General features: G+C 57.3%; 1 protein-coding gene across 3 annotated transcripts; it reads left to right on the top strand.

The window, feature by feature from the left end:
* Positions 1-3,490: 3,490 nt before the first annotated feature.
* TLE2 (TLE family member 2, transcriptional corepressor) lies at positions 3,491-22,415 on the top strand (the record flags this gene model as incomplete). 3 transcript variants are annotated; one of them, XM_084249040.1, is made up of 20 exons in its annotated part: positions 3,491-3,514; positions 3,586-3,683; positions 4,024-4,087; positions 4,542-4,586; positions 6,605-6,667; positions 8,521-8,562; positions 8,837-9,020; positions 9,254-9,273; positions 11,347-11,454; positions 11,718-11,762; positions 12,282-12,431; positions 14,173-14,311; positions 15,139-15,302; positions 16,318-16,394; positions 16,908-17,157; positions 17,330-17,577; positions 17,714-17,861; positions 19,334-19,484; positions 20,477-20,553; positions 22,177-22,415. In XM_084249040.1, the coding sequence occupies 20 exons, from the start codon at positions 3,491-3,493 to the stop codon at positions 22,282-22,284; spliced, it is 2,205 nt and encodes a 734-aa protein (XP_084105166.1). In that variant the 3' UTR covers positions 22,285-22,415. The 3 variants fall into 3 exon arrangements, with proteins under 3 accessions (XP_084105166.1, XP_084105165.1, XP_084105164.1); XM_084249039.1 differs by having other exon boundaries at positions 8,521-8,595; positions 8,840-9,020; XM_084249038.1 differs by having other exon boundaries at positions 8,521-8,595.
* Positions 22,416-22,975: the final 560 nt, after the last annotated feature.

The raw sequence follows: 22,975 nt of genomic DNA, 5'->3' as shown, positions 1-22,975 counted from the left end.
CCTGGGAACCCACCCTGCCTCGTCTGTCCCCCCTGAAAGACTTGGGTGCTCTCTAGGGCCCTAGCATCTTCCAGTATGAGGAGGTGGTTCTAGAATAAATATCCACTTCTACTACACCAACATTAGGCAGCCTGGGTTCCTTGTGTGTGTGAAGGGGAAGGCTGGGGGAGATGCCATTTGGCCATTTGGTGGAGATGCCTGGAGACTGTGCTTTTGGGGCTGGGCCTGGGCTTTCTCCAGGCAAAAAGGAATGGGAGGGAATCCCAGGAAGAGATAACATCAGGAGGCAAAGACTCAGAGGTGGGAAAGAATTCAGATTAGGTAATGTGGCTTTGTGGCTGCTACAGAATTGGGAATTTGTCCTGAGGGTAATAGGGAGCCTCAGGAGGGTTTTAAGTGAAGGAGAGTCCGATTTAAATGAAAGGTCAGAAGAGTGAAGGCTGCTTAGAGGAGGGAGGTGGCTGGAGATCCAAATGGGAGAGGATGAAGGGCTAGTGGAAGGGGGTAGAGGGTGGGAAACAGGGTGCTTCGCAGGTGAAAGGGAGGGAAGAGGCTGATGCTCTCTGTCTTGGGGATCAGGGTGGATTGTGGAGCCTGACAAGGTGATGAACAGGTTTGGGGGAGATCCTGAGTCTAGTGGCCTGAGGGACTTCAGGGGTGATGCCCAGTTGGTGGCCACACTCACAGGACTGGGTTTTAGGGTAGGGATGGGGTGAAGCCAGCTTGGAGCCACCTTCATGAAGCCTCAAGAAGAGGTGGTGACTCTGAGCTCGGGGAGTCAGAGATGCAGGCCAAGGTGACATTTAGGTGATAAGGCAAAGTGAAGAGAGCAGTTCTCAGAGAAGAAGCAGGCCACCTCAAGGGCGCCTGGGGACAAGGGGCAGGAAAGGCCACTGTGGACAGAACGGAGAGATGAGGGTCAAATAGGGCCCTCACACTTGAGGAGATTGAGGGCTTTTGGCAAGAGAAGTCCCAAGAGAAGTTACAGCTTGGGAAGGAGTAGGGGGGGGGGTGTCACCATTTGGACTTGGGTTCTAGGCAGGGGAGATGTTGTCTTCCTAGGGGAGAAGGACACCTCTTAGAAAAAAACCCCAATGGGCCTCCCCTGGTGGCGCAGCAGTTGAGCGCTGCACTGCGAGGCTGCCCACAGCCTCTGCAGTGCCGGTTAGTTCCCTGGCCTCCTGCAAGGGTCCCACAAAAAAAAAAAAAAAAAAAAAAAAGACAAGACCCCCAAGAACCTAGAATCTTGGCATTGTGGAATTGTGGAACTCCTTGTTGCTTAGGACTTTGCAGTAGGAGTGTGGCTTCTGGCTCTAACTGCATCTGCTGTTTCTTCTCACCCGCTGTATATTCATTTATTGAGCACTTACTGTGTGCCAGGCTCTGCAGGGACCAAGGCAGACTACCCTTACGCAGGCTGGTGAGGGACACAAATAAGAAAACAGAATAACCTACAGACACACAAACAGTGATAGGAGCGGGAAGGAGAAAGAATAGGATATGGTGTTTGCCAATAACTGGGGGAGCGGGTGGGGGACAAGTTGTGTCCTTTAAACAGGTGACCTGAGGGGTCTTCCTGAGGAAGTGAGCTGAGGCCTGAATGATGAGAAGCCAGGGAAGAGCCGGCCAGCACGTGCAAAGGCCCTGTGACTGGATGGGCTATTGGAGGAACGGCAGGAGGCTGGTTTGGCTGGAGCTGAGAGAGTCAGGGTAAGTGAGGGGAGGTTGGGATCCGGAAGGGAGGGTGGGTGGGATGTGTACAAGGCTTATGGCAAGAGGGAGAACTTGGGTTGTATTTTGATGGCAATAGGGAGCCATGGATCACCCCCTTCAACCTCCCTCCCTCAGGATCTCTTTCCTCCATCTTCCTGTGGCTCCCTACCTTAATCCTTCAGATTTCTTCTCCAGTGTTAACATAAACCTCTCTCAGACATCCCAGATAAATAGGTTTCCTCTTGTTAATCTGTAATAATGCTCCCTAAACTCTTACTTTACACACAAATAATTCCATAACCGCTAAGTTGTGGTCTTACCTTGTACCCTCCCACAACCCCCCCCCTTCCAAAGGCAGAGGAGGCAGGGGTCTCTTCTCCTCCATCTGCCCTTGTATTCCTGGTTCTGGAAGCATTCCTGCCATAGAGTAGATGCTCAGTCAGTACCTGTTCTGAAAAATAATGCCTTAAGCTTGATGAGACTTTTGCACCCTTTCCATCACTCACCTGCTGACACAGGCACACAGACATTAACACAGGGCAAAGCCTTTTTTGTTTTGTCCCCTGCTGGGCGCTGATGCCTAGACAGTGGCTGTTCCACAGTGGGCTCTCAGTGCCAGTTTGTTGATTGACTTAACAATCTTGAGGTTTCTCATATGCAATAGGAAATAAAAAGGTTCCACCTCCCAGGTGAGTGTGAAGAATGCTCACCCACACCCAGGACCCATGGGGATGGGGTCCTGCCCTCACCGAGACCTCAGCCTGGGGGCTACATTCCCTTCCCATGCTCAGTGGAGGGACTTCTGTCTTCTCTGAGCCAATAGTCTAGGAGAGGGGACAGCCCAGTCTGCTGGCGATGGCAGTGGGGCCGCCATCCCCATCTCCGGAAGTTTACTCTGTGCCAGGCCAGGTGGGTGCTGTTTGCATACCTGTACCTTCACATTTAAAAATTGCCTTTGCCATTTTTACATGAGAAAACGGAGGCACAGAGGGGCTGGGGGCTGGCTCTGCCCTCAGCTCCCCCTTCTCTCCGGGTCTTAGGTGGGTGCTGTACCCCCTCTTCCCTTTCCCCTGGCGCACAGGCTTCCCGGCCAGCTCGAGGAGGCCGCGTCCTCCAGCTGCTCTGGGCTTGGCTAAAGCTATTTCTGACCCCCAAGTGCCCGACTCCCCGCCAAGCGACTCCCCGCGGCGGGCAGCGGGTATTTATTTGATTCCCGGCTTCTCGCGTCCCTTCCCCGGGAGGGGGGTGGGGGCGACGTTGGGGGCTGCACGCGCGCCTCGGGTCCCGGCGGGCGCAGGGAAGGCGCGGGCCCCGCGGCCCCAGCCCCCGACGTCGCGGGCCGCGGGGAGGGGCGCACGTGGGGGTGGGCGGGCCGTGGGGGGGCGGCGGCGCCACCTTAAGGCCGCTCTGCCCGCGGCTCCCGGCCGAGCCCCGCCGGAGGGAGGCGGCTCCGCGCGGGGCCCGCCGCCCGCCCGCGCCGCCGAGCCCCGGCCGCTGCTCGCGCGACCTTCCGCGCCGCGCCCCCCGCCCGCGCCCCGGCTCGGAGGAGGGGACCCCGGTGCCCCGGCCCGGTCCCCGCCACCCGGCGCGCGCGCGCACTGGGGGGGCGGGGACTCCCGGGGCCCCTACCCCACGCCCCAATCTTTCTTTGGGTAGCCCCCTTCTCGCCAATCTCGCCCCCCAACACACCCCGCCGCCGCCTCGCCCCCCCACCGCAGCCTCGGCTCCCCCCATATTGTCAAGCTTCCTTGGCGAGGGGTCTTTCCGGATTGGCAGAATGTACCCCCAGGGAAGGCACCCGGTGAGTGGGGTCCCGGCTGCTGGGGAGGGTCCCCGGGCGTCCGGGCGCTCAGACCCTGACATGCCCGCCAGACCCCGCTCCAGTCCGGCCAGCCCTTCAAGTTCTCGATCTTGGAGATCTGCGACCGCATCAAAGAGGAATTCCAGTTTCTTCAGGCTCAGTACCACAGGTGAGGGGGGGCTGGGGCGCCCCTCCCCCAGGAGGACCCGGGAGTTCACCTGCGAGCCCCGGGAGGGGGGCGGGGCCCGCGGGGGGCCAGGGTTGGGGGTCGGCGGGGGCGTGGCCTCCGGGGTGCGGGAGGAGGAACCACGGAGGACCCCTGCACCCCCAAACCCTGGAATCACTGTTGAGGTGTCTGCGCCGGGACGTTTGGAGCCTGGGAAGGGATGGGGAAGGGCTGGGACTGGGAAGCCAAACCCTCACTTTGGGAACGGGCCCCAATGGGGGGTCTGTGGATCTCCCGCCGGGGGGTTAGGACAGGTGGAATCCCCTACCTGTGTCCTTCCCAGCCTCAAGCTGGAATGTGAGAAGTTGGCCAGCGAGAAGACCGAAATGCAGCGACATTATGTCATGGTGAGGAGGGCTGCGGGCGGGCGGGAGGGAGGGAGGGCCTGGGGGGAGTGAAAACAACCCCGTGACTGAGGACTCACCAGTGACCCTCAGGGGTAAGTCCCTGCCCCCCTCTGGGCTTCCTTTTCCCTCTCTGTGAACTGGCCTGGAGGGAGCCCCAGGTGGTCTCTCCTCTTCAGAACAATGACGCAGGCTGACCCTGTCCCCATGGACATCCCCGAGGGGCCAGGGGCTTGGGGTGCCACCTAACTGCCCCACCTCTTTGGAGAGAATGGAGGGGGCCCTGCTTTCTCCTTTGGGCTCCCTCTCCGGGGGTGGGGGGCTCTGGGTTCTGCTGTGATCTCCCTCCTCCCACCCCCCTGCCCCCCGGGACTCCAGGAAGACCCAGCCGCACCCAGTGCAGGCTGGGCACTGGGCACTCGGCATGCAGACCTCCCTGGCGCCTTTTCCTTTGCAGTACTATGAGATGTCCTACGGACTCAACATTGAGATGCATAAGCAGGTGACTTGTGCTGGGAGTAGGGGTGCTGGGTAGGGCGGGCTGGGGTCTGGAGGCGCAGGGTGGGGTGGGGTAGTGTAGGCCATCTGGGGCAAAGCAGGGCACAGGTGTCTTATCTCGAATCTCTGGGGCCAGGAAGGTGGGTTTTAGCCTCATGAAAGGAAAACAGTTCTGAAATCGGACTTTTTCCAACAGGATGCGAGTGGTGGGCGGGGGCCAGGCTTCCCCAAACAGGTCAAGGTGGTTGTGGAGGTGACCTGGGGGGGGGGTAGCTTTGGAGGTCCCTTTCAGTCCGGAGTCTGACGTTTGAGGGTCTGAGGTGGACCCCAGGGTCTGTTGCTGCTCTGAAGGTTCTGAGGAACGTTCAGATTGACTGACGTTCCCAGGGTTGGAGACTCCTAAGTTTCTGGAAGTGATCCCCAGGGACTAAGATAGGCCCAGAGGTTCTGGAATGGACCCCAGTTGTCCAAGATTAATCCTGAGGCTGATTTCAGGGTTCTCAGATGGTTTCCTAAGGGGATAAGTGGAACCCTAAGATTCTGAGGTTAAGGGAATCTTGCATTTTCTTTATCGGAAGAATAGTCAGCGGTGGAGCCTCATTGGGGGGGTTCCTGGTGGGTGGAGAGAGGAGGAGGGTAGCCTGGGAGCATGGGGACCCTTTGCCGTGGTGTGTCTTTCTGGTTTGATGTGGGCTGTGCTGGTTCTGGTATGGGCAGAAGGAGGCTTGTCTGCCTGGAGTATGGTGTGTCCCATGGGTGCACAAGATACACCTGCTCACGGGGTGGGAGGCATGGAGTAGGATTCGGGGTGCCCGAGCCTGGTCTGCCCTTCTGGTTGAAACACAAACCGCGCGGGAAGTAGCACACAGCATGCCCGTAATTCAGCACAGCGCACTTACAGCCAAGCCACCCCCAGTCCTTGCCCCACCCCACGGCTTCCCCTCTGTTCAGCCTCTGAGAGACCCCCCCTGATCCAGACCCTGACCCAGAGCCCCGCAGAGCCACACTTCGCACTCCACTGCTGACGCCCCCTGCACAGGTTGGTGCTCAGCTTTGCCAAGGCTGCGGCCTGCTGCTCAGTTCTGTGGGACCTGCCTGCCCGGGGTGAGCCTGCATTCCACGGGTTCAGGGCTCACCCCAGTCTCCACTCTGAAATCCTGGTCACCCATTATAGATTTGGGTTCCTAGCAACCCCTCTTCAAGTTAAATAATTTGCTAAAACAGCTCACAAAACCCAGGAAAACACTTCCCTTGCTGGGGTCCGTTTATCATGCAGCATGTAACTTGGGGACATCCAGAGGCAGAGACCAGAGACACAGGGGCCAAGGTGTGGGATGGGGGTCCCTGGGGTGCACCTCCCAGCAGTTCCACATATTTGCCCAGCGGGAAGCGCTCCTGACCCTGCAGTTAGGGGGCTCTATGGAGGGCTCCTCAAGTGGCAGGTTGATTTGGTCATTCGCCCCTCAGCCTGCAGCCCTCACCTCTCCCTGGAGGTGGAGGTCTGGGAAAGGGGTGGAAAGTTCTATCCCTCTATAAGCTCAGGTTTGCTATAAGGGGCTTACTATGAATAAGCAAGACTCTCCTCCCCACTGCTCAGAAGTCCTAAGGGTTTTAGGGGTTCTATGCCAGGAATTTTAGGCAAAGACAAAATATTTTTATTTTTGGATCTGTACCCGGCAACAGACCCCAACAGGGGCTGTCTCTGTGGAGACGTGGCCTAGCCAGGGCTGGAAGCCGGAGCTCCCGCCGAGGCCCCCTGGTTCAGTGTCAGAGTATCCCAGTTTGAGTGGGTCATTGTGCAGCTGCTTCCAGGGAACCTGCTGGAGGTCGCCTGCCTGGGGCCGGCCAGGGCTGGGGTGTCTCACTCTGTCCCTAAGCCTGTGCCTTAGGGCCTTCATTTCCCTCCTTGCACCTGTGGGTGACAGCTCCCCAGCCTACACTTTTGCAAAGTTTAGCTATGCCCTGGAGAGCCAGGCCTCGGGGGGCCTGGCTTGAGCGCCTTCTCCCTGTGCCTCCTGGTAGGCCGAGATTGTGAAGCGCCTCAGCGGGATCTGCGCCCAAATCATCCCCTTCCTCACACAAGAGGTGAGTGGACCGGAGCGGCATGGGAGGGGAGTCAGAGGGAAACTGAAGGAGGTGGGTATGGATGGATGTCTCAGCACTGGTTTTTGTGGGTAGCTGGGGGCCTGGGCATAGACTGGGGCAGGGGCTTCAGGGATGGAGAGCGGGGTGGGTTGAGGGTTAGGAGTGGAGGCTTCAGGCCCTCCAGTGAGACTGCTGGGATCCCAATCCTGGCTGTGTGGCCTTGGGCAAGTTGCTTGCCCTCTCTGTGCCTTTGTCATGAAGTTTAAACTAGTTTATACTTAAATATGCTGAGAAGGATGCTGGGTGCTTACTAAGCACCCAATAAAAGTTCACCTTTACAGGATGCTCAGTGAAATAAGCCAGACACAAAAGGACAAACACTGTGTGGCTCCACTTATAGAGGAACCTGGAATAGTCAGACCCCTGGCACCACAGAGTAGCGTGGCGGGAGTGGCACTCCCGCTGCAAGAGCCCAGAAGCCACGCGTGGCTTCTTTATTCAACGGTACAGAGAAAATTTTATTAGAGACAGTTCTACAGCCCTGAGTGCCGAGCACACCACAGCCACTCATCGTAGGTGAGGCTTAAGATGGGGAGGGAGCCAGGTGCAAGTGGACAGACGGGATGAACCCATAAAATGCACTTGACCTTGAACAACAGGGTTTGAATCGGGCAGGTCCACTTAGACATGGATTTTTTTTAGTAAATGCAGCCAACCCTCCACCCATGGTTCTACCCTCACAGATGCAGCCAGTGGGTCGGCTTGTTGAATCTGTAGGTGCAGAACTTGTGGAAGTGGGAGCAGGGGGCTACTTTGAGGGACTGAAGTATGCATGGATTTTGGTATCAGAGGAGGGTCCCTGAAGCCAATCCCCAAGGAACCACTGGTTAAGTTCTGGGGGAGTGAAAACCTCCGTGTGGATTTTCAACTCCTTCGGGGTTCGCGCCCCTGTGTTGTTTAAGGGTCAACTGTAGTTCAAATGGCAGATTCAGGCAGGTTTATGAAGGCAGCCTTAGGCAGTAAAGTGGAGAAAAACAAAGGAATGACTGTGTGAGGGGGGCGGGAAGGAGGGTGTTACCTTTCGCTAAGTGCTGGGGGCTTCTAGGAGCTGCCAGTTTCTAATTTCTGGCCTGAGTGGTTGGTACCTGGGTGCTGGCTTACTACTGGTTAGCGGTTCTTTACTGGGGGTGATCCTGGCCAGTAGACATCTGGCCATGTCTGGGGATATCTGTGGTTTCCTACTGGTGGGGGCCAAGGATGCTGCTCACCACCCTCTCCCCAGTGTCCATGGGGCCCCCACAGAAAGTGACTTGGCCTCAATGTCAGCAGTGCCAGGGAGGGGGGGGCTCTGATTTCTAATGATTAGGGTTTGTTTTTTTTTAAAGATTTATTTATGCATACAAGAACGGGGTGTTGACCAAAGGCTCAGGGGGTGAGAGGACTCACTGGAGACAGAGTGGGGAGCAGAACAGGCAGACGGACTGAAATCCACTGCTGAGGGGAGCAGCGGGGAGACAGGAGAGGTCTGCCGCACCATGTGGGTGGCTCCCTGGCCGGGGATGGAACTCATGCCACAGTGGCTGCGGACAGCTTCATAGTGCTGAGACTTAACCCCTTGTGCCGCCAGGGAGGCCCAAGATGACTAGTTTTAACTGTACTTATATGCTGTTTCTTTTTCTATGTGCTTGTTTCATGATTTAAGAAGGGAGAGGGGAGAGAAAGAAAAGAGAAATAGCAAGAGCCAGGGTGAGGAGGAGGGTGGGAGAGGAAAAGCAGAAGGCAGTGTCTGGGCAGACGGGGGGCGGGGGGAGCTTCCCTGAGAGCCCCCTTCTCTGTACCCCTCCACTCCCCAGCATCAGCAGCAGGTGCTGCAGGCCGTAGAACGAGCCAAGCAGGTGACCGTAGGGGAGCTGAACAGCCTTATCGGGGTGAGTCCCCCCAGCCTCTACCTCTCGGTGGGGGGTCTGGTCTGTCCCTGCAATCCCTGGCGCGCAGCGGGTGCTATGGCTGGGTGCTGGGTGGGCAGCTGACCTAGACTCTGGGGCCCCCCCAGGCATTCCCTTTTGTCTGAACCCTGCCCCTCCTCTTGCTGGGTGCCCACCCCCTCCCCACCTCCACCTCCACCGCCCCACCCCACCCCTGCTCTGGCCCAACTCTCCTCCTCTCCAGCAGCAGCAGCTCCAGCCCCTGTCCCACCATGCCCCCACTGTGCCCCTCACCCCTCGCCCCGCCGGGCTGGTGGGTGGCAGCGCCACGGGGCTGCTGGCCCTGTCCGGAGCGCTGGCCGCTCATGCTCAGCTGGCCGCCGCCACCAAGGAGGACCGGGCTGGTGTGGAGGCCGAGGGGGCCAGAGGTGAGTGGGCCCGAGAGGGGTCTGGTGGAGGGGGTGGGCATAGGGGTGGCAGCTTTCCTCCTGGCTAGTGCCAACCTGGGCAGTCACCCGAAGGGGCCGGGCAAGGGTGCTGAAAGAGGGCAGTGCAGAGCTGGGAGCGGGCTTGTGGGCCATGGAAGGCTGCGCCCCCCACACCGTGACGACGCATCCCTCGTTCTTCCTCCTGCTCGCGCTTCCTCACTCCCGACCGCCAGTGGAGAGGGCCCAGAGCAGGGTAAGTTGCGGGGTGTCTGGGGACTTGCCCTCTGATGTGCCTGCTATTTGCTTTGTGTTCAACTGCGGCTGAAGCTGTGTATTCTGAGCTGATAGGAGCCCCAGGAGGAGCCCCACACCCCGCTTTCCCACTGTCACCTCGAGCCTTTTTGTGCAGGCGATGACCGCAGGCTAGAACTTCATGCATTTAATTTTCAATTTTGCGCTATTTTGGCAACTAATAAATGAATGGACGTGGGTTCTCCTGTCCGCCGTTCCGTCCCTTCATCCAGACACCCTGCGCTTGCTGTTTCCACTGTCTGCGAGCACTTGGCCCCGTAGAGATACGTGTGAGCCCGTTGTGTCATTTTCAAAAGTGATTAAAATTATTGTAGAGGTGGCAAAGAAATGTATATGGAGGCTCCCAGGGCAGCCCTCGCTCGCCCTCCATGGTAACATGTTGTGTCACTGAAATGCAGCGTCAGGCCCAGGCAGCAGACATGGGTGCAGCTTCGAGCTCACTCAGACTTCACAGTTCCCTCCCACTCGTGTGTGTGTGTGTGTGTGTGTCCCGTGGTTCTCTGCAGCCTGGTGACATGCTTAGCCATGTCTCGTTGGGTCCATTTCAAGGGCTCAACAGGCTCAGGTGGCCACTGGGTACCTTTGGCTAGATCTTCACTAGTCTGTGCTGGAAAACAAACCAGCAAGTAACTAGACAGTGAGACAAACAGAATCAAACAGTACAAAAGGTACTGAACAAAGGAAAAAAGTCTCTTCGGTGACCCCAGAGCCTCATCCAGTGCAAACATGGTGGTTTCTGGGCATCCTTTTGCAAAGCTTTGGTGCCTCTGCAGTGTAGCTATGTGTGTCTTGCGCATGAGCAGAGGGGCAGTGACACGGGTCCTAGTACTGCCACGTCTTGGGTACCTGCAAGTGCAGGTGGTGGTGCCGTGTCCTGCACTGCGCTTATTTAGCATGTGTTGGAAAGATCCATTTCACCTGGATGATTCTGCCCCCACATGGCAATGTCTGGGGACACCTGTGGTTGTTAGAACTGGAGGTGCTCTCTGCCAGGAATGCTGCTGACACCCTACAGTGCCCAGCTCCCCAGAGAATGCTGGTCCCAACGATAGCAGTGCTGAGGGGAGAGATCTGGTGTATATATATTTAGTGGGCTATTGCTAAGGGGGGCTAACTGTAGCACTCACTGTGTTCCAGGCAGTTTCAAGCTAAGCTTTCCATAGCTATTACCTTGTCCCTTCCCAGCAACCTCAGGAGGCAGGTACCCATGGTACCCATGTTACAGATGAAGACAGTGAGGCACAGAGAGGTCAAGTGACTTCTCATTCACACAGTCAATGAGAAGCCAAGCTGGCTTTTGCTGCTCGTGTTTTTCCCTTCAGTGATAGATTGGGACATTTTCTGTGTCGTCTCTTCTTAAATGGCCACATGGCCTTCCATTCTGTGGCTGTGCATACTTTAATTCCCACTGCTACCACCGTGCTGGTTGTGGCATTGAATCCTCCTGTGTGTATCTGCATCTCTACCAGCTACTCTCCAGGCTAGATCTCCTATCCGGCTGCTAAATTGGGCTGCCAGAAAGGATATCAACTGAAGAGAAGTCTCACAATCATAATGCTCAGACGTCACTGTGTGGGCAGCTCCCGTGTGTGGCCGGGACACTGAGGCTTCCGTGGGCAGCTGGCGCTAGGGGTGTCTTGGTGCCAGCTCACCCAGCCTCTGCCCGGCCTTGCCTGGGGGTCCCTGTTGCCTGCTGTCCAGGGCAATGCCATTGGCATCTGGTGCTCTGAGTTCCCACTAGCCAGTTCCCACCTTGGCTCCCGCCTCAGCACAGCCCTGCCTTCCCATACCCCCAGGTTCCCCATCGGTAGGGTGCGAGTAACCATAGCTCCTGAGAAGTTGGCGGTGAGTCAAGAATTTAGCATCTAGTCAGCCCTTTGGAAGGCCCCGTTTTCCAGGTGGAAGCTTGAGGCACAGATCCTAATAACATCTGCGGGGACTGTCTTGGCTAGGCCAGGACAGGCTGGGGGCCCCGGCCCTGACCGTTTCTCTCACCTGGCCCCTGTCTCTGCAGAGCGCGTCCCCTTCGCCCCCCGAGAGTGTGGTGGAAGAGGAGCGGCTGAGCGGCCCTGGGGGCAGTGGGAAGCAGAGAGCTGAGGATAAGGAACTGTCTGGACCGTATGTAAGTTGGGGGGCTGCGGGTGGACGGGTGGGTGAGTAAGAGGGACGAGCAGAGGTGGGCTGGAGGGCTGGGCCAGGGCCACACAGCAGACTTGGGCCCCGAGCTCCTCCACTCGCCTCCACCTGCCACCCCCTGAGCCCTGAGCACATAGGCTGCCGTCACCCCAGAATCCCAATCAAACCCCAAGACCCACGGGTGAATGTTCCCTTCCCGAAGAGATGTAGGGGGGATGGCTAGGGTGACCGCGCCCCATCTCTCCCCAGGAAAGCGATGAAGACAAGAGTGATTACAACCTGGTGGTAGACGAGGTGAGTCGGGGTCTCCATCTTCCTGGCTCTGGCCCCGGGGACTCTGCCTGGAAACTAGGAGGACCAAGGACAAGTGGCAACTTTTCTGGAGTGAGAGTCTAGGGTGGAGTGTCTGGGTCCCTGGGATGGGGATGGTGCAGGGCCAAGGGGAGCAGGGATCCTGGACTCCTCAGGCCCACTGCCTCTCTGTAGCACAGTTGGGGAAACTGAGGCCTAAAGAACACTAGAGATGGGCAGCAGAAGTGGCTTCAAGCCCTGGCACACTGTGACACCCCTTCCCTGGCCTCATCTTTCCCCATGTTTAATGGGGGGAGAACCAGTCCCTCATGTGTGCTTATGGAATACAGCCTTTTATGAACCCATTTTACAGACGAGTAAGCTGAGGCACAGGAGGTTTCATAATCCTCCCACAGTGGTTGTAGGTGCTTAATCTGGAAGTTGGAGTAGGGCTTGGGAGGGGGATAGACAGGGGTTCTCCTTCTCCCTCTTCACTCCTCAACCTCACCACCTCAAACCTAGGACCAACCCTCAGAGCCCCCAAGTCCAGCCACCACCCCATGTGGAAAGGCACCCATCTGCATCCCCACCCGTCGGGACCTTGTGGATAGTCCGGCCTCCTTGGCCTCCAGCCTGGGCTCACCACTCCCCAGAACCAAGGAGCTCGTCCTGGTAAGAATAGGGGCAGCCTTGAAACTCACTCTTTTTACCCTGGGGGCCTGGACACAGATATTACCCGTTAGATGTGGAGTGAAGATACATTGGCTAAGCTGGTGTAATAGATAATGTTGCAGATTCAATGCCTTCCTAATTTTTTTTGCCACCTTCCTAAAAATCACCTTTACCTTATTCAGGTAATTTTTCCCAAGCTGACTCATTCTTTTGCACTTGAATAACTATTAAAAGGCAGGCTGGTAAATTAACTTTGGAAATACATATTAAAAGGCAACTTACCACCTTATATGGAAACCATCTCCTGTGATAAATAGGGACACTCATGGAAATTAACGAGCGTAACTATAGAACTGACAACTCGCCGCTGGACTCCAGCTCTGGAAGGGTTAAGACCATTCCTGCCCGAAGACTTTGCTCCTGAAAGGGAAGGGGACTGAAATCACAGCAACTTCCCTGCATCTCCAGATGTTGAGCCAGGCGTAGGGACCACCCAAGAGCACCCCCCCACCCCCACCCCCATGGGTACCTCCATCCCCTTTTCAGAGTCTCCCCAGCCTCCTGCCCTGCACTCATCTGGGGGGACTAGGCTGTGGTATGGCTGTTTCTAGGTCTCCCCTCCCTGCAGGTTGCTATGGCAACTGCCTGAGGTTGGGGCTCACACTATAGCCCGGGTGGGGCGTAGGGCAGCACTGTTCTAATGAAGAAGCCCCCATAAGACCTCCCTGCCCCCATACTGTCTTGGGGTGCCAGCGTGCTGTCATAACACGAGTGACTGTGGCTGAAAGAGGGGGTGCCACCCACACAAGATGAGGATGTGAAGCCTCTGGAAAGTCAAGGTAGTTATGGCAGAGAGCTGAGACAGCAGAGTGTGCCCTGACATGGAGGTGCCTTCTGCTGTCCTCCACTGCCCCCCCAAGGGGTATCCCCTTCCCAGGGGAACAAGGTGGAGTCTGCCAGTCCTAGTGCTGTTCCTTCATCCGGGAGCACCGGGTGGACTCCTGCTTCACGAGTCCATCCCAGAGCTTCTCATTGCTTGCCCTGAAGGATCTGACAGGCCCTGACTGTCTCCGTCACCTCCTTTTGGGAGCCCCCCTGCACAGGGTGTGCCCTGGCCTGTGTGCCTGCCTGGCAACACCCTCCACCCCAGGTCTCCAGCTATGTCTGCACAGCATGCCTTTTCATGTGTGTGCAGAGTTCTTGGAAACGACATGTGTGGTTCACTTTGGCAGGCGCTGTGTAGCGGCTGCACGCCCATTCCTGCTCAGGACACTCACGTGTGCCCCAGGCCCGAGGGGTCAGCTGTGGGGCCCATCCCTCTGGTGCACACCTGAAACTGCAGGGGTGTGCTACTGCCACGCACCTCCCGTGCGCCCCAGCTACCTCCCCTGTGTGGGCTCCCATTCTGTTTCTTTTATTTTTATTTATGCATACAAGAGCTGGGGTGCAGGTCAGAGGTGTGGGGGTGGGGTGAGAGGATTAACCAGAGACAGAGTGGGGAGCAGAACAGGCGGATCCACTGAAATCCACTGCTGAGGGGAGCAGCGGGGAGACAGGAGAGGTAGCTCCCTGGCCGGCTGGGGATCGAACTCATGCTGCAGTGGTTGGCTATAGCTTCATAGCCCTGAGACTTAACACCATGTGCCACCTGGGAGGCCCCTCCCTTTCTGTTTCTGACTGAATCCTTGGGCCACAAGGTGCCAGGGGTCTTGCTACGCTCAGCCCCGCCCTTTCTCTGCAGAACGATATTCCCGCCAGCACTCCTGCCTCCAAGTCCTGTGACTCCTCCCCACCCCAGGACGCGTCCACCCCCGGGCCCAGCTCGACCAGCCATCTCCGCCAGCTTACTGCCAAACCAGCACCTTCCACCGACAGTATCGGTGAGCACCCACTGGTGCCTGCAGGGCAAATGTGTCTCTAGGGATTCTAGAAAAATGGCATGGGGGTGTGGGAGGAGCTGGTTTGGACTCCAGCCCTGGCGTTGCCCTTTTCATGATTCTGAGCTAGATGCTGCCTCACTGTGCTCTCAGCGTCCCTGTTGTCTTGGCCTGGGGGTGGGGGACTGAGGCCCAGGGAGGGGAAGTGACTCACTAGGGGCTTCAGCCTAGCACGTTAGATGGGTAAGCTTTGGCGTTAGACAGGCTTGGGTTTGAGGCCAGCCTTGGACACTTGCAGCTGTGTGACCTTGGGCAAGTGACCCAACCTCTCTGAGCCTCACTTTCCCCATCAGTTATGTGGGGAGCACAGTGCTCTTCTTTTCTCCCTTAGGGCTGGGCCCTCTGTTGGTTCTGGGTCCGCACAAAGAAACCAGCCCCTGAAACTTGCCCTGAGGAGCTCCCACATAGTGGGGAAGAAAAACCACATCCGCCCATTTGCACTCCTTTGCGATCTGAGCTCGGGTAGAGAGAGAGACCCAAGATAGGCAAGGTTGGCGCCCAGGGGAGGCTCAAGGATGGTCCTGAGATGTTGTCGGACATTGGTCGAGATTTTGAAGAATGAGCAGGAGTTCAGCAGCTGAAGAAGTAAAGAACTGACAGATGCAAGGTCAGGCAGGACAGCGCGAGGGACATTTGAGAATGTCTAGAGAAATGACAGGGAGGGGTGGTGCTAGGCCAGGGCGTCGGGACCTTGGCCTGGATGACACCCAGAGGGAGGCAGGGTCTGGGTCCAAGGTGTCTGAGACCTGTCTTTATCTCTTCTCCCTCAGCCCTGAGGAGCCCCCTGACCCTGTCCAGTCCCTTCACCACATCTTTCAGCCTTGGGTCCCACAGCAGCACCCTTAATGGGGACCTCTCTGTGCCCAGCTCCTATGTTAGCCTCCACCTGTCCCCGCAGGTCGGCGGCTCTGTGGTGTACGGACGCTCTCCCATGGTGAGTCCTCAGGGTGGGGGGCAACGGGATATCCCCAGGGCCTAGGGGGCAGGGAAAGAAACCAGGCACACAAGGAGACAAGGGAATGGGGGAAGGAACGGGAGTCCTGGACTCGGCAAGTGTGTGTAGGAGGAGGCTCTGAGGGTCTCAGTAGCCCACAAGCCGAATACAGAGGAGCCCCCGACTGGAGAAAGGAGCTGTGATTATGCTGCGCTCAAAGGAGCAGAGAGCCGCGGCCGTAGGAGCTGCGTCCCATGCCGCTTCCTGGCGGATGGGGCCTGGTTGCTGACCCTTGTTCTTAAGGGACTATGACAGTTTCGGTAGATTGCAGAGAGAGGGCCAGCCCATGGCATTAGGAATGGAGAGAGGACCGAAGTGAAACCCCGCGAGGAGTTGAAGGAATGAGGAGTGAGATTCCTGAGCTGGGGTGGAGGGAGAGGACGGTACAAATGGTTGACAGACTGAGCCATCCTGAACTCATCAAGATGCTTCCGGAGGGAATGAAATGTCGCCATTGTAGTTTCTCAGACCTGGGGCTGGGTGGGCACTTTTGAGGGATGCTGTAGAAAAGAGTCAGCAAATGTTTTCTGTAAAGGGCCAGACTGTAAATACTGTTGGCTTTGCAGACCCACCAGTCTCTGTCACAACCACTCACCCCTGCCTTTTTTAGCTCAGAAGCACCATGTAAATCAACGAATGTGCCTGTGTGCCAATAAAACTTTATACAAAACAAGCAGGGGGGCCATAGTTCACCAGCCCCTGCGCTGTGCACTGTATGGAAGACTTTTCAGGACCCTTCCAACTCTGGGGTTCCAGAATTCCCTCAAGTTCCCTCCCTTCTTCCTTCTCTAATATGGGCAGAAGAGGAGGCAGCTTTGCTTTCCTGGGGGCAGAGCTGATGAACAGATTGGGAGGAGGGGCTCTTATGAACAGAAGGATGTGGCTGGAGGGTGTAGGAGGGGCAGATGTGGCTCTGAGTCACCCATCTTGGGCTCACCCTTCGGCATTTTGGCAGATGGCATTTGAGTCCCACCCACACCTCCGCGGATCATCCATGGCCTCCTCCCTGCCCTCCATCCCTGGGGGAAAGCCGTGAGTACGGGGCTTGCGTCAGGGACGCTGCTCCACACCCTCTGGGGTGGCTCCATCCCAGACAACACCTGGCCCCAAGTCTCCCTAGAACTTTCTGCCACGATAGGAATGTTCAAGACCCGGCGCTACCCAATTTGATTGCCACCAGCCTCGCGTGCCTCGTGAGCACCTGCATGTGGGCAGCGCAGCCGCAACTGAACCTTTACGTTTATTTAAGTGGCCACACCTGGCTGCCGGGTACTGGTTTCGTACAGTGTCTCCGGAACTCGGGGCGTTTTCCTGAATCCTGCAGTAGACGTGTGTTGAGGCTCACTGATACCCCACTTCCTTTCTATCTGATACTGTCACCTTTGAGCACGGGGGCGTGTGTCCTAAAAGCACTGGGGGCCCGAGGGCGGGGAAGGCACCTAACCGCCCTGTGTTGGTGTCGGGTGGTTACCTTAAGGGGGGCCCGGCTCCCCCCTCCAGGGCGTTCCCTCTGGAGCGTCAGGTCATGCCGCATCTCCTGCCCAGGGCCTACTCCTTCCACGTGTCTGCGGACGGGCAGATGCAGCCGGTGCCCTTCCCGTCGGACGCGCTGGTGGGCGCGGGCATCCCCCGGCACGCGCGGCAGCTGCACACGCTGGCGCACGGAGAGGTGGTCTGCGCCGTCACCATCAGCGGCTCCACGCAGCACGTGTACACGGGCGGCAAGGGCTGCGTGAAGGTGTGGGACGTGGGCCAGCCCGGCGCCAAGACCCCCGTGGCCCAGCTGGACTGCCTGGTGAGGGGCGGCGGCTGCGGCCCGGCGGGGCGGGGCTTGTTGGCCAAGCAGGGGCGGGGCTTGCCGGCCCGCGCTGGTGGGGCTGGTGGTCACCCCGGGACCAGAGGGACAGGGCTCCTGGACGCAAGGCCGGGATGTCCAACCTCACTCTTTTCTTCCCTCCCCGCCCCAGAACCGGGACAACTACATCCGTTCCTGCAAACTGCTGCCAGATGGCCGCAGTCTGATCGTGGGCGGGGAGGCCAGCACCTTGTCCATTTGGGACTTGGCGGCCCCCACCCCCCGCATCAAGGCCGAGCTGACCTCCTCGGCCCCTGCCTGCTATGCCCTGGCGGTCAGCCCGGACGCCAAGGTCTGCTTTTCCTGCTGCAGTGATGGCAATATCGTGGTCTGGGACCTGCAGAACCAGACCATGGTCAGGTGGGTGGCGGGTGCCCTGTGACCTGGGGCAGGTGTCTCTGCCCGCCCTGTGCGCGGTGGGGCTGGTGGAGTGGCCTGGCAGGATGCTGGAGCAGAACCCACTCCAGGAGGGACGCCTGGGCCCTTCTCCCTCCAGGCAGTTCCAGGGCCACACAGATGGGGCCAGCTGCATCGATATCTCCGATTACGGCACCCGCCTCTGGACGGGGGGCCTGGACAACACGGTGCGCTGCTGGGACCTGCGGGAGGGCCGCCAGCTGCAGCAGCACGACTTCAGCTCCCAGGTGCCGTCAGGCGGGAGGGAGGGGGGCGGGAGTCCTCCCCTCTTCTCCCCAGAGGCCCCCACTTCCAGAGACTGGGCAGAGCTAAATGCCTGCTGTCCATGTCAGTCTTTCCTGTCCCTCAGACAAAGCCACAGGCCTTCTCCTTTAATTTTCTGAAGACAGACGTGGAGACAAAGGAGCAGATGATTATTAAGCTGTGGGGTGCTGAGACCCCTCTGATCTTCCTCTTGTATGCGCTTCCAAGCCATCCCCCCTTTTCTTTGTCTTCCTGTATAGCTGGATTTTCCTCCCTGGCTTTAACCTCTTGACCTTACTGAGAACTCCTGGACCCCCAACTCATGAAGGGGAAGCTGCTGGCCTGGGGGGGGACAAGAAGGTTGATACAGGAGCTGGGCCGAGATAGGGTACTGCGGGGGTCCAGGCTGAGCACGGGGAGGAGGGGCTGGGCAGAATCTGACTCAGAGCGAGACCAGGGGCAGGTCTTCAGGTACCGTCCCCACTGCCTCGGGTCCGTCAGGTCCTCCGTGCTCCGGGCTCACACGAGGCATGCCTGTGACACCTCCAGACCCCCCTACTTGTTATTGTCCCTTCTGGCCAATGTGTCTTTCCCTTCTTCCCTCCAGTTGGTAACCTGTTACCCATCTCCAGCACCTGTGCGATTTGGCCCTTTTCTTGAAGCCTGTAGGCAGCTAACTCCGAACATTCTGTTCTACCTTCTCTTCCCGTTAGCTGGAAAGTTTCTTTGATAGGGAGTTCAGGTGTGCAGGTGGAAACAGTTGTTTATCCCCAGCCCCTGAGACTTTGGTGGGGTATATACATATCTGGGGATTCCCAGGGTGAGTATCCCGCACCCCACCAGGCCCTGATCTTGTGTATAGCCAGGAAGAATTTTGGAAACCTTCTAGTCTTCTCTCTGCTGTAAATTTATGATTCTTTCCACACGTCTCATTTTTCATAAAGAATTGGTAAGGGTTAGGGTGGAACAGGACCTTAGTCCTCTCTGTGCCTTCACTGCGGTGGGTGCAGACGACAAGTCCACAGGTCCTTTCCAGTCAAAGTGAGAGGAGGTGTTGGCAAGTGGGGGAGTTCCAGGCAGGGAGCGGGAAGGCCTGGTCTTCCAGACTTGTTTGTGACCTTGAGCTAGTGGTGGCCTCAGCTTCCCTCCTGCCATCTGCTCAAGGGGAGCCACTGTCCTCACCCGGCTTCACCCTTTCCCGCCCGCCCTCCCAGAGCTGTTGTGCTGTTGAGCGGATAATGGATGTGAGGCCCCGGGGTTCCATGTAATTCTGATTAATATTAATGATTCGACATGCAGTTGCCTGCTGTGTTCCAGGCCCTGGGCCAGCTGCCTCTCCAGTGAGCACTGCAGTGGGCAAACTCTGGCCTCCTCCCCTCGCCTGTACCCCTAGATCTGGGCACCCCCTACCGCCCCACGAGGTTTCTGACGCCAGCTCTCGCCTCTTCAAACCCAGATTTTTTCCCTGGGCCACTGCCCCAACCAGGACTGGCTGGCTGTTGGCATGGAGAGTAGCAACGTGGAGATCTTACATGTCCGCAAGCCGGAGAAATACCAGCTGCACCTTCACGAGAGCTGCGTGCTGTCCCTCAAGTTTGCCTCCTGCGGTGTGTCTGCCTGGAGCTGGGGCGTGGGGCGGGGCTGCCAAAACACACAAGACAGAGTGCCTGGTTCCTTTGGAAGCGTAAACAACAAATCATTTGCTAGTCTAAGTATATCCCGAATAATGCACGGGATAGACTGACACAGAAAAGCAGCTACAGCAAGTTCTCAACATTTTCATGAGGTTTCAGGAAAGCACAGTTTTAAGCAAAATGACTTAGAATGAAAACAGATCCTAGAATAACAGTTTTATTCACCATTGGGCCTGGGTGGTTTGTTCTTATCAACAGTATAATGAAATGAGATCAAACAAAAGGACATTATTTGAGGGCCTCTAATTTGTTAGGCCAAACACATCCTGCATTTTGCATGGGACATACTGACACTAAAGATGGCTTTTTTAGTTAAAATACAGTCGTACGTTGCTTAGTGATGGGATACATTCTGAGAAAAGCATCATGAAGTGATTTTGCCTTTGTGCAAACATCATAGAGTTTAATGGTGCAAAGCTAGATGGCTCGCCCACTCACACTGGGCTGGAGGGTCCTGCCTGTCGGGACCCCACCCCAACGAATCTGCAGTCCCTCATTGACTGAAATGTCGTTAAGTGATGCCTGACTGTATACCCCAAGTCCTGCACAGGACAGGACGCACATGTACCAACAACAGGCCAGAAGAGCAACTTGGGGCACTCCTATCAAAAGGATTTGTGGTTTATCTGAAGTGCCGGTGTGACAGGGTGTCCTGTAATCTACGTGACCATCCTCTTCTGGGAGGCCAGATGGAGCCCCATGGGCTTTGACTGCCCCATCCGGAAAACAGGGCGAAGCATGGGGCCTCGGCGTTCTAAAAAACCCATGTCCCCCAAAGGAGGGTGGAGGTGTGGAAAGGGAGAGGCCAGACTCAGCCTGGCCCCGGGGGCCTATGGCCCCCAGCCCTGAGCTTGCCTCCCCCTCAAACCCCCCCCCCTACTGAATTCTTGCCCTCCCTCCCGCAGGGCGGTGGTTCGTGAGCACCGGAAAGGACAACCTGCTGAACGCCTGGAGGACACCGTATGGAGCCAGCATTTTCCAGGTACCTGGGGTCTGGAGTCCCCACCTGTCGGGACAGTCCATGCCCAGGGGCCCCAGGGTGCCTGTGCTGATAGTTAAACAGGGGAGCCTGGGGCCCTCGATCCCTCCTCACCATCCCCTAGCTGCTAAAGCAGTCGTCGGCAAACCTGCGCCCTCAGACCACATCTGCAAGCAGCCAATTGTACTTTTAAAATTTTTTTAAAAGATTTATTTATGCATACAAGAACTGGGGTACAGGCCAGAGGTGCAGGATGGTGAGAGGATTCACCAGAGTGGGGAACAGAACAGGCAGACTGACGAAATCCACTGCTGAGGGAAGCAGCGGGCGAGACAGGAGAGGTCTGCTGTGCCATGTGGGTAGCTCCCTGGCCGGGGATCGAACTCGTGCTGCAGTAGTTGCGACAGCTTCATAGTGCTGACACTTAACCCCTTACGCCTCTAGGGAGGCCCAGATTGTTGTACTTTTTTAATGGTGGTAAAATACGTGGAGTGTAAATGTACGTGAGCCACTTTTAAGCGCACGGCTCAATGGAGTTAAGCATATTCACGTTGTCGTGTGCCCATCCCCACTCCATCTCCAGAACTCTTCCCACTGGCACTATCCTCATTAGACACCAGCTCTCCTCCCCCAGCCCTGGCAGGGACCCTCTCCTGTCCCTGTGGCTCCTCCGGGGTCCTCCTGGGAGTGGTCACACAGCATGTCCTTTTCTGTCTGCCTGTTGCCTGCAGCATCAGGCCCTCCAGGCCCGTCCACACTGTAGCTGTGTCAGGTTGTCTGTCCTTACCGAGGATGAATGACATCCCATTGTGTGTGGCTGGACCACAGAGCATCTGTCCACCCGTCGAGGGGCATTTGAGTTGTTTCCACTTTGTGGCGGTGTAGTCCACGCTGTTGTAACAGCCACGCGGTTTGTCTGCATGCTGTTATTTCTCCTGGGCAGCTAGTTCGAGATGGAATTGCTGGTAACTTTGGAGGAACTGCCAGACTGTTTTCCAAGCTTTCATTCCCACGAGCCGTAGGGTTCCACATTCCCCCATCTTCACCAACTCTTATGACCGTCTCATTTACTGCAGTCATTGTAGTGGGTGTGGAGTGGTTTTTACATTTTTAAAGGGTTGTAAAAAAAACAAAAGCCGGCCATGTGACGAAGACTTACTTGGCTCTGGGCTCATCTGGACTTTAGGCCAAGCCTAAAAATAATGTACGATTGGACCCTTTACAGAAAAGGCTTCCTGAAGCCCTGGCATGGGTCATGGTGCTGGAAGCTTTCACCCTCTGCCCTGCTCTTTCGTTTGGATGGCCGTGTTGCCTCCCGCCTGGGCACACCCTCGCTGAGCCTCCCGGTTAAGAGGAGGCTCAGTTCCATCTTTCTTGGCGGCAAGAGAGCAGCAGTCCTGCCCTTCCCCGGAGCATTGTCGCCTCTCTGGAGGCTCCATGGTACCCTCCTTCCCGCCACTAGGAGATTCCTGGTTCCCTGCTCTGGGCCCCCCTACCTTGAGCTGGGCGCAGGTGCTGGCCCCGCTTGCCTCCCCTCTTCCCTCTGAACATCGCGCGGGTGGTCAAGATCACGGTGCTGAGTCAGCCTCAGCTCACACCCTGTCTCTCCCCCGCCCTTGCCGACAGTCCAAGGAGTCGTCCTCTGTGCTGAGCTGTGACATCTCCGGGAACAACAAGTACATCGTGACGGGCTCGGGGGACAAGAAGGCCACCGTGTATGAGGTGGTCTACTGAGACCCCTCGTCCTGCGTCCCCGGCCCACTCCTGAGGGAGGGACATCCGGGACACTGCACCCACACCCCCTGCCCCAGGCGTACCTGTGAGTGATAAATCTAATCTACTCCCCGGAGGACCCCTCTCGTCTTCCCCTGCTGGGTGTGGGGCTGGGTGGGGAGGGGCCTTTGGGGAAATACATGTATTTATCACAGCTGCCTCTCTGTCTTGGATGGGGCTGGGTTCCACTGCGGTTAACTTTTGCTGGGCACTCCCCCGATGGACGCCACCTCTGGCCGTGACGCGGGGCTGCTTTTCCCTTCTCGGGACGGTCGCATCACTTACTCTGGGTGAAACACTGGGGTGTCCGCCGCAAGAAACAAGTGTGCTGGCTTGAGTTATGCCGTGTGACAAATGGCAGTTGAACACAATACGGTCTCACGTCCCTTAGCCACAGGGACACTTTCTGAGAAATGCAGAGTTAGGCGATTTTGTCTTTGTCCCGACATCACGGAGTGTAATTACCCAGGCCAGATGGCGCAGTCTGCCACACATCTGGGCTGTGAGGTGCAGTCTAGCAGGACTCCCCTTGTATTTCTGGCCCGTGGTTGACCAAAACATCATGGAGCAACACTTGACGTCCCCACCCATGCCCACAGCGCGCCAGGACCCGACCAGCACGCTCGGGCCTGGCCTCCTTGACACGTGGCTC

This window comes from Talpa europaea, assembly GCF_964194135.1.
Source record: "Talpa europaea genome assembly, chromosome: 12".
Lineage (NCBI taxonomy): Eukaryota > Metazoa > Chordata > Mammalia > Eulipotyphla > Talpidae > Talpa > Talpa europaea.
The sequence above is the reverse complement of the archived record's forward strand: the minus strand, read 5'-3'. Positions and strand labels throughout refer to the sequence as shown.